Source organism: Colobus angolensis, unplaced genomic scaffold (assembly GCF_000951035.1).
Source record: "Colobus angolensis palliatus isolate OR3802 unplaced genomic scaffold, Cang.pa_1.0 Scaffold78, whole genome shotgun sequence".
Taxonomy (NCBI): domain Eukaryota; kingdom Metazoa; phylum Chordata; class Mammalia; order Primates; family Cercopithecidae; genus Colobus; species Colobus angolensis.
In genome coordinates this window covers 6,129,123-6,140,355 of record NW_012121598.1, presented here as the reverse complement: position 1 = coordinate 6,140,355, position 11,233 = coordinate 6,129,123, and the positions used below count along the sequence as shown (strand labels likewise).

At 43.2% G+C, this 11,233-nt stretch overlaps 1 protein-coding gene across 1 annotated transcript in view; it reads right to left on the bottom strand.

Moving 5' to 3' along the window:
* AP4E1 (adaptor-related protein complex 4, epsilon 1 subunit) overlaps window positions 1–9,676 on the bottom strand; it is a 92,986-nt gene extending 83,310 nt beyond the window's left edge. The window contains exons 1-3 of the mRNA XM_011928613.1: window positions 9,420–9,676; window positions 5,923–5,994; window positions 2,534–2,657 (exon numbers count right to left, since the gene is read on the bottom strand). Coding sequence (XP_011784003.1) covers window positions 2,534–2,657; window positions 5,923–5,994; window positions 9,420–9,569 — 346 coding nt within the window. The 5' untranslated portion in view covers window positions 9,570–9,676. The remainder of the gene's footprint in view (window positions 1–2,533; window positions 2,658–5,922; window positions 5,995–9,419) is intronic.
* Window positions 9,677–11,233: the final 1,557 nt, after the last annotated feature.

Here is an 11,233-nt window from a genome sequence, read left to right as displayed (position 1 = left end):
CAAAAAAGGGCAATTTCCTAAAGTCCACACCTATTACATGGTGAAGCCAGGACTCAAACCCAGACAGCTGAAGTCAGTCCATATTTTAAACTCCCGTATTTTACTGCCTCTCCACATAGTCTATCTTGAGACCTGATTCCCTGACTCCATGCTCATTGCTTTTCATTCTTCTCAATTCTTTCAGCCCTTTCATCAGGGATTCTAATGTTAATTATACCCATCATTATCCAGCATCCATACTGTCTGTGTCCACTACTGAACAGGAGAAAACAGAAACTTCCTATTCTCACAATCAAGAGGTAGCAGCATGACCAATTCCAACACATTCACTAGAGGTCAGAGAAGCAGAGCTATTACTCCCACAATCACAAGAGTTGAAACAAATCTGACCCAGGCCAAGAAAGCGGTTAGGAAAATCCCAGAAAGCATTTGTTTTATTTTGTTTTCTGAGACGGAGTCTCACTCAGGTTGGAAGGCAGTGGCATGATCAAAACTCACTGCAGCCTCTACCTTCCAAACTCAAGCAATCCTTCACCTCAGCCTCCTAAGTAGCTGGGACCACAGGCATGCACTATCACACCGAGCTTTTTTCTTTTTTTTTTTAAGTAGAGACAGGGTCTCACTATGTTACCCAGGCTGGTCTCAAACTCCCAGACTCAAGTGATTCCTCCCACCTTTGCCTCCCAAAGTGCTGGGATTACAGGAGTGAGCCACCACACCCAGGCCCCCAGGAAGCATTTAAAGTGGAGATTTATCAGATTGCTGATAAATCCGCTGTTCAGCTAAGGTATCACCCATTCCCAAGTCACCAGTATCAAGCCAACAAACTAATCCAAAGACCATCTCAATGAAACCTTAATTCAGAGTCTGGCTCTGTAGCCCAGGCTGGAGTGCAGTGGCGTGATCTGGGCTCACTGCAAGCTCCACCTCCCGGGTTCACGCCATTCTCCTGCCTCAGCCTCCCGAGTAGCTGGGACTACAGGTGCCCGCCACCACACCTGGCTAATTTTTTGTATTTTTAGTAGAGATGGGGTTTCACCATGTTAGCCAGGATGGTCTCGATCTCCTGACCTTTCAATTGGGATGACAACTGAAAATAGTGAATATGACTGGAAGAGCTTACATTCCATATTTGTACAATGTTTTAAAAAAAATCAAAGTTTTAAGAAAAGCAAATTACTAATAAAAACTAATTTAAAAGCTCAAAAAAAAAAAAATACCTGACTTTAGGGATCTTAAAATTAGTTCAGGAGCTAAGACATTAATATATGAAAAGATAACAACAAAGGTAACAGATGGTAGGAGCCACCTGAGTGATCACAGGAGAAATAAAATTTGATTTGGAATATGGAAAGAGAGAAACAGAATGCTAGAGGACATTCTACTTGAAGGAAAGAATATAAAAAGTTTAAAAGATCGAAGAGTGTTTTGGGCGGAGTGGGGTTCCACAAGTGGAATATTGTGTGCATTCAGTCTCAGAATGTTTACCAAGACATCTGTCACCTCCACCCCATCATCTGATAGCACAGAGCAATATAATTTATGAATAATGCTAGTCCTTAACGACATGACATTATCAACTTCTCTGAATAAAGAACATGTTCTACCCTTTACTATTCTAAAATGCTTCCTTCCTGAGATTCTGATATAAAGCTGAACATTTATGAACAGAGTATTTAATTGCTTAAAAGAATTTTTCCTAATAGCCCTAAAGGTTGACTATAGAAATTTTTTTAAAAGACACTGCTAATCCTCATAGCTAACATTTGAGAAGCTAAGAACAAGATATTTAAAATTACTTTAGTAAATTTCAGTTTTATTCTATAAAGAAACATTTATGACCATTAAACTAATAAGATTAAACAGACTTCTTAATATCAGCTCTATTGCCCAGGCGCAGTGGCTCACGCCTGTAATCCCAGCACTTTGGGAGGCCAAGGCGGGCGGATCACTTGAGCCCAGGAGTTCAAGACCAGCCTAGGCAACATGGTGAAACCCCATCTCTACAAAAACAAAACACAAAAATTAGCCAGGCATGGTGGCACACAGCTTAGTTCCAGCTACTCAGGGAGCTGAGGTAGGAGGATCACTTGAACCTGGAGACAGAGGTTGCAGTGAGCAGAGATCCCGCCACTACACTCTAGCCTGGGCAACACAGAGAGAATCTGTCTCAAAAAAAAACAAAATTCAGCTCTTTATAGACATATAATTTATACACAAAAAAAGTCAGTTTTATAGACATATAATTCATATACAAAAAATATTTAAGTGTATGGTTCAATGAGTTCTGACATATATAGTCATCTAACTGTCATCACAAGACCAAGTAATTTTTAGTCTTCTCTTTAACTCCAAAATGCTACGAATCAGGAAAACTGATTTCCTATAAATGGCTTTGAGTTTCTTTTAAAGTTTTAGAAATTATAATACAGTATTCTAAAAACATACTATATACCTGCCATCATTCATTTTGCATAAACGTTGGAACTTCAAGGACAACATGAAAGCATGAAAGTCTTAAACACATACATACCTACTCTTTTTTCTAAGAGGTTTCCTTGTTGGGCTAACTTGATTGCATGAATATAGCCAAAGGAAGCATCATATCCAAGCATTTCGCAATATATAAGTCTCACCATACATTCCTTCATCATTTTCTGAAAAGTAAAATATCCAGTAGCCGTATAAATAAATAGAATATTTAGATTGTTCTACTACGTTCTCATAATTTAACAGGAGAATCCTTTAATCCTGGCACTGAAGAAATAACATATATATTACAAATTAATCACCCCAATATCAGACTTTATAAATAAAAATTGCTCCCAATCTTACCAATAATATTACTTTTAGTAAAATTATTTCACTATTTTGTTAGTGGCACTACTATAAAATAAATCAACTGTAGCTATTTCTATGTGCCCCTAGTGAAAAATTTGGTTATAATGTGATACATGGGGTCATCACACAAGATTTCATCATGGTCATCTTACTTGGCTTCTAAAATACAGCACATAATTTTAGTAGACTTTGTCAAACGAAAATATCCATAAAATTCCCACAAGTTGGTAATTTCTGTAACAAAAATATTTTTCACATTGGAAAACCAAATTGCACCTAGACTTTCCTCAAAATTATTGTGCTAAGTACAATACGGAATAGTTTGCTTTATAGGCACTCTTTTTTAAAAACTCACAATTATAAACTGAGGGGCATGATTTCATTAATGGCACAGCTATTGTAATAATATTTAGTTTTCTAATGGGGTCTTTTAATATCTTCAATGCAAGCCAAAAATTGTTAAGAGATGCTAAAAAATTTGTTTTATCACTAAGATATTTGCATTATCAATATTTATGGAAAATTTTAATGAGAAATAAAATACATAAATAAAATGTGTTTCAAAATAACAAAAATCTCATAGACTTTTTTTTTTTTGAAACAGTCTTGCTCTGTTGCCCAGGCTGGAGTACAGTAGTGAGATCTTGGCTCACCGCAGCCTCCACCTCCCGGGTTCAAGTGATTCTCATGCCTCAGCCTCTCGAGTAGCCAGGACCACAGGTGCATTCCACCACACCCAGCTAATTTTTGTATATTTAGTAGAGATGGGGTTTCACCATGTTGGCCAGGCTGGTCTCAAACTCCTGACCTCAAATGATCCACCCACCTAGGCCCCACAAATTGCTAAGATTACAGGTGTGAGCCACCACATCTGGCGACATGGACTATTTTAATATGTCAAAATTAATTAGGGTTAGCATATTACAGGATTATTAAATCACAAAATGCTTAGGACACAGTAAAATTGAATATTTGAAAGCAATGATAATAATGTTTAATATAAATATGAAGAGTTTAAAGAGAAACCATAGGAAAATCTTAAGGGAATGAGATTTAACTCAGGTCACTTGTGGTTAAAGCAGTAAAAGTTAACTCATTAACACATTAATTAAGACTACAAAATACTAGCAGGGTGCAGTGACTCACTCCTGTAATCCCAGCACTTTGGGAAGCCGAGGAGGGCAGATCACCTGAGGTCAGGAGTTCGAGACCAGCCTGGCCAACATGGTGAAACCCCATCTCTACTAAAAAAATACAAAAATTAGCCAGACATGATGGCCCGCACCTGTAATCCCAGCTACTCGGGAGGCTGAGGCAGGAGAATCACTTGAACCCGAGAGGCAGAGGTTGCAGTGAGCCAAAATCACGCCATTGCACTCCAGCCTGGGCAACAGAGCAAGACTCCATCTTCCCACCCCGTCCCCCCCGCAAAAAAAGGCTACAGAATACTGAGAAAACAAAAGATAAACAAAAAATAATGGAAGTCCCTCTTCAGACTTCTACATTAATTAGGAGTGAAAGTGTTCATTTAAGCCATTAAGTTTCAACCCTAGATATGTAACATTTTATCTCAGAGTTTTTCAAAAGTCATTACCAACTTTGTCTAAGTGAGATTACATCTCATGCATTTATTTTTAGAGATGGAAGTGCATTCCCCAATGCAGGAATTCTCTTTACAATTTCTCTGACAGCCAACCTTTACATGAACAGCTCTGGGACAGACTACTCTGTAAGATATACACAGTGCTGGATGGTCATCGTGTTGTAAAATCTTCCTTTCAAACTCTGCCTTCCTAATTTCTACCTATTTAACTTAGTTCTGCCCAACTTCAGGTTTCTGCCTGGGAACAAGGAAAAGTATGTACTGATGCCAATCATAAAAAATGGAAATCTAACAAAAACGATTTCTGTTTAACAATTCTATCTAGTACTATAAAGCATAATTATTTTATCCATAGTCACACAGACATACATGTATACACACAAACATACATATATATATATACACACACGGATATATCAGATTATGTTCTGAGTTTTATTTACCACAAACTATTATTATGACCACAAAAGAAAACATATTCATTCTCTCAGACTTTACAAGTGCTTTTCAAATTCACGATCATGTGCCTATGCAAAATGGTCACCCTGATATTTTTACTGGCAGGGAGGGAAAATATTCCCACAGTAGCTTGTATACTGAAGACACTCACCAAATATTTGCTGAAGAAATGTTGCTTGGAACAAAATCTCATTTAAAAAAAATCAGGCCAGGCACAGTGGCTCACGCCTGTAATCCTAGTACTTTGATTTGGGAGGCCGAGGTAGGTGGATCACTTGAGGTCAGGAGTTTGAGACCAGCCTGGTCAACATGGTGAAAACCCCAACTCTAATAAAAATACAAAAATTAGCCAGGCATGGTGGCGGGCACCTGTAGTCCCAGTTACTCGGGAGCCTGAGGCCGGAGAATCGGTTGAATCCAGGAGGCAGAGGTTGCAGTGAGCCGAGATAGTGGCACGCCACTGCACTCCAGCCTGGGCAACAGAACGAGACTTCGTCTCAAAAAAAAAAATCAAACTGGGTTTTAATCTAGCTATGCTGGGACAGCCCCACAGTGGCCTGCATAATAATGAATGACCATTCATTAAACAGTTGCTGAATATTGTTTGAAAGATCAAATTATGTAGAACAAAGTTTAAAAACAACGAGGTCTTACACAATAAAATTAGATATACCTACAATATATCAATTCAGGTCTGAAAATATCATGTTGATATCCCAACCTTTTCCAAATGCATAACATTAAAAACATCAGATCAGCACTAGGGTCCCAAGAGTATCTCCACATTTCTGTAATCATCATCGCATTAGCCCTGACTTCACATAGGCAAATCTTGTTCTGGTGCAAACCAGTCAACAATAAAAGGCTTAAGTTAACATCTAAGTTGCTACCATCTATAATTCATTTTGACTATGATAAATCAAATTTTAGCAGCCAGTCATCAGTTAGATGCCACTATTGAGTCCATAGTAGACTAGATTTCAAATTCAAATGTGTTCGCACTGACTATGCAAACCTACCAGTGTTGTAGTAGGAGCAGAAACAGTTGCTTTCAGACTACTCAGTTCCTGCTGGATTAATTTTTCTTCTTCCTGAGAAAATGAAAATATTTAAATGCTTAATTAACTGTCTTTTAAAACCGTAACAGCATTTATCTAAAGGAAAAAATATAATTTACAATACTTTTAATTTAAAAGAAACATTATTTTAAAGGAGAGTTACAAATATTATGTACTTATGATCTATCTAAAGACCTATCTCCAAACCTCAGAACCATCCCTGGAGAGAATAAATATTTTCAGGCTACCCCATCCTTCCTCTTTTCTTTACTCAGTTACTTCCCCTTAATGGTAGAAGAGCAGAAAATGGTTTTTTAAAAACTAAAGGTGGAGGCCGGGAGCAGCAGCTCATGCCTGTAATCCCAGCACTTTGGGAGGCCAAGGCAGGTGAATCACTTGAGGTCAGGAGCTTGAGACCAGCCTGGCCAACATGGCGAAACCCCGTCCCTACTAAAAATACAAACATTAGCTGGGCGTCCTGTAATCCCAGATACACGGGAGGCTGAGACAGGGGCAGGAGAATCGCTTGAACCCAGGAGGTGAATGTTGCAGTGAGCCAAGATCGTACCACTGAACTCTAGCCTGGGCAACAGAGCAAGACTCTATCTCAAAAAAAAAAAAATTAAACGTGGAGAGAGTAGAAATTCTCCATGTATTGGTCCAAGAAAAGAGTCTCATCTCACATCTTCCCCTTAGAAGTAAAAAGTCTTCATGGAATCAAGAAATAGGGTAAGAAAGCAGAAACAGAAATAGGTCTTTTCCCCTTAAACTACATTCTTCTTCCCTGTCTTTTCCTCATTCCCCGAATCCTTTCCATCACTTCATATCTCAGACATATACCAATGTGGTCACTTCTACTGTCTGCATTGTATGTTATCTCCCTAAGCACTTAAAACATTGGCCCAATTTTTTTTGGCTAAAATCATGCTACCTTTAAATTACACACTGAATTACATGTTCATCAGATGGCTATTCAAAAGCCACTAGTGAAGCACTGACACAAGTGGATGCCTATCTACAGTTTCAAACTGCTATTTATGATCAAAAATAACTTTTTAAAAAAATTTATTGAGCATCCCTTAAAAATTAGCAAAGGACAAAAACCTTAAGAAAAACAACATTAAGGCCACAAATGGCCAGGCGTGGTGGCTCACGCCTGTAATCCCAGCACTTTGGGAGGCCAAGGCAGGTGGATCACCTGAGGTCAGGACTTCAAGACCAGCCTGGCCAACATGGCGAAACCGTATCTCTACAAAAAATATAAAAATTAGGGTGTGGTGATGCGTGCCTGTAATCCCAGGGACTAGGGAGGGTGAGGCAGGAGAATCACTTGAACCCAGGAGGCAGAGGTTGCAGTGAGCCAAGATTGCAGCACTGCATTGCAGCCTGGGCGATAGAGCAAGAAGACTCCATCTCAAAAACAAAACTATTTTTTTTTTTTCTTTTTGAGACGGAGTCTGGCTCTGTCTCCCAGGCTGGAGTGCAGTGGCCGGATCTCAGCTCACTGCAAGCTCCGCCTCCCGGGTTTACACCATTCTCCTGCCTCAGCCTCCCGAGTAGCTGGGACTACAGGCACCCGCCACCTCGCCCGGCTAGTTTTTTGTATTTTTAGTAGAGACGGGGTTTCACCGTGTTAGCCAGGATGGTCTCGATCTCCTGACCTCGTGATCCGCCCGTCTCGGCCTCCCAAAGTGCTGGGATTACAGGCTTGAGCCACCGCGCCCGGCCATCAAAAACAAAACTAAACAAAGCCCACAAATAATGATTCTGGAATGTGAAGCAGGTTCTCTCCGCATAGCATCAACTTATTTGAGCTGCCAAAACAATTTTTTTAAACCTTCTTTTCTGTCTTTCCTTCTCTTTTAGCATTTATATTTCATTATAGTCATGCTTACACTTGTCTTAAGCCCAAAACGAATGACCAATTCCTTGGGAAAAGGGAATGTGTTTAATTCTATTTTCCTGTGTCTAACACATAACCTTGTTCCCATAAACATCACGTGCTCTTTTTAAGATATAAACTTCTTGTAGCTGTGAATCGGTATACTACACAATCCGTGCAACCATCAAGCACCTGTGGGGGCCCAGCACGGTGGCTCATGCCTGTAATCCCAGCACTTTGGAAGGCCAAAGGGGACGAATCACTTGAGGTCAAGAGTTCCAGACCAGCCAGCCCAACATGGTCAAACATGGTTCCAGACCAGACAGCCCAACCCTGTCTCTACTAAAACTACAAAAATTAGCCGGGGGTGGTGGCGTACGCCTGTAATCCCAGCTACTTGGGAGGCTGAGGCAGGAGAATCGCTTGAACCCAGGAGGCAGAGACTCCAGTGGGCCGAGATCGCACCATTGCACTCCAGCCTGGGCGACAGAGCAAGACCCCGTCTCAAAAAAAAAATTTTAAGGCCGGGCGCAGTGGCTCACACATGTAATCCCAGCACTTTGGGACGCCGAGGCGGGTGGATCACGAGACCATCCTGGCTAACACGGTGAAACCCCATCTTTAATTAAAAAATACAAAAAAAAATTAGCCGGGCGTGGTGGCGAACGTCTGTAGTCCCAGCTACTCGGGAGGCTGAGGCAGGAGAATGGCGTGAACCCGGAAGGCGGAGCTTGCAGTGAGCCAAGATGGTGCCACTGCACTTCAGCCTGGGCAACAGAGCGAGACCTCATCTCAAAAAAAAAAAAAAAAAAAAAAATTAAAAAATTGTTAAAAACCTTAAGGTTCCAGCAAGCCGAGATGGCACCATTGCACTCAGCCTGGGCGACAAAGCGCGACTCCGTCATTAAAAATTAAAAATTTTTAAAAGCTTAAGAATTTTTATAACTGCTCATTTTCAAAGCCCATTTGAGGCAGAAACTTAGCAAGTTTTACATTTTAAGAGAACTATGCTTTTTCTTTGCCCAACACGTTGTTCTAACCCAAGAACCTCAAGTTCCTCAAAGATATTCAACATGAGGCTCACAGGATCTGTTCAGGTATGCGACATCTGAACTGTTGTTCAGTTGAAGGGACGGGGGGAGAGAAGGAAACTGAGTAGGGAAAAAAACTTTGTGGAAGGTAAACATCTTTGATGAAGGTAAAATACCTCCATCGCACTGGGTATTTTCACACGCTTGACATCTCACCCAATCCTCAAAAAAACTATGAATTATGTATCAGTACTTTTCCACGCCAACGTTGAGAAAACACATGGAAGGTCAGAGGTTACAGAGATATGCCCTAGATCAAAGAGTCAGTGTCAGAACCAACTGTGGAAACTCGGCCTCCCTTGCTGTCAGTCCCAGCAGGAAAGTGAAGCTTCCAGGCAGACGAAAGGACCAACCGACACAGTAGCCCCTGAGCCCTGCCGGAGGGCTAACCCCGGAGGCCTTGGAGTCTCGCCGCCCGGCCAGGGCCTCCTGGCGCGGGGGCCTCACTCCGATGTCCCTGAGCTCCCGGGCCGGTGGGCACCTACGTGCTTGGAGGTGAGGGCGGTGATGCCGCGGACGAGGCTGCCTAGCCTCGAGGAGAAGGACGCCTTGGCGGCCGCGGGCCCACCACCTGGCTGGTTCTGCAGAAAGAGTCCCGGCAGCGCCGTCAACGTCTTCTCCACTATGTCGCTCATCGCCGCCGCCGCCCGCGATACCGCCGCCGCCCGCGATCCGGTAGCCGCCCGGCTTCATGCCCGGCCGCCGCTGCCTGCCCGGCCTCCGTAGGCACTTCCTGTTTTTTGAATAAGAAATCTTTATTGGCGTCCCGCGTCAACCAGTTCAGTGTCGTTCTTCCCAGAGGCCACCAGAGTGCGCAAGAGACCGCGGGGGTGGAAAAAGCCGCTCGCCTGAGATTGCGCGCGGAAGTGGACCTCCTTTCTCGCAACGGAGTAGCGGCTCCGGGATACCCCAGAACTGTGAGTTCTCCTGCGGAAGCCGCCAGGGGCCTCGCCCTGTTAGGCATTGTCTCCCAGGGTATCCCTTTCCCACTGGCCGCCTGCGCGTAGCCCCAGACCGCGTCAAGAGGTGCGTCTCCCTGGGCGCGCCTTTTTCGGGAAGTCCCCGCCCGGTCCGCCGCCTCTCACTGTCCCCGGACCGCGCATCACCCGCCCACTTCCCACAGGTGGTTTCACGCGGGTCCCCGGCGCCGCCCGCGGCTCCGGCCCTGGCGACTCGGGATACCCAAGGAGTTGCGTGATAGCCGGGCTGTCCTGAGGATTCGGCGTGCCAGGTTCAGAGCCCGTCGCGTGCCAGGGACTGGCGGCCACTGTCGCTTCCCGTCCGCCCCTCTTCTCCTGGTATTTGGGGGGTGGACGGGAAAAAGAAGTGGTTGGCGGCCACCCTTGCCGACTCCTCCTCAGCAGGTCGCAGTTGAAAGGTCACCTTCCTGGAGCCCACTCCCCTGTCCCGGCGGGCAAGGACAGGTCTCCACGTCCCACCCTGTCACAGCGCTCGGTTCTGTTCCGCTTCAGAACAGGTCGCAGTTGCCACTACGTAAACAGCTCCCCATAGAGAGAGTATTTTATTCATACCGATTGCTCCAGCTTTTACCTAGAACAGAATCTGGTACAGTGGCTCTCGAAATGTGGTCTGGTGACCCCAGGGTCCTTGATACTCTTCTAGGGAATTCACGAAGTCAGTATTGATAACGTTTCTTACATGCTATTTGCCGTTTTCACCCTCATTCTGTTGGAAGTGTACAGAGTTTTCAAGAGGCTAGATGACGATTGACTAGCTGGTAAAATGTATGCTGGAGTATCCTGGTGTTTTCTGGAATTTTCTAAGGTAGTAGGTTTAGGGCATAAATATGTGCGTTTTCAAAAATTAATGCAGTTTGCCCTCAATACTCCTAGTGTGTTTCTAGGAGGTAGGTTAGATAGGTGGTCATAGCCTCCCTTCAAGGGGAACAAACTTGCTAAATAAATAGAACAAACCAGCCCATGGTGTACAAACCACATCCCAGGCTCCTGGTTAGAAAATTTTGCAGCAAAGAGGTAGAAGAGCAAAAGGGAGAATCTCCAAATTCTCACAAGTGCAGAAACCCATCAGTGTCCTTAGGCTGAATTATACTCATTGTAATAGTATAAAAAAAAAAAACCCTCTGGGTGAAGATTTAAGATACTAATAAGACATGCAATGTATATACTAGCATATACAACCACAGCGCACATGGCCCCAGAAAACTAGAGAACATGCTTAATAGCAACACCTGTTCTCCCCCCTTCATGAATGATCCTGTGAGACTCCTACAAAGGGAGTTTCACCAATGTCAGTGCATGCTGTCTCACCTTTCAGCAGC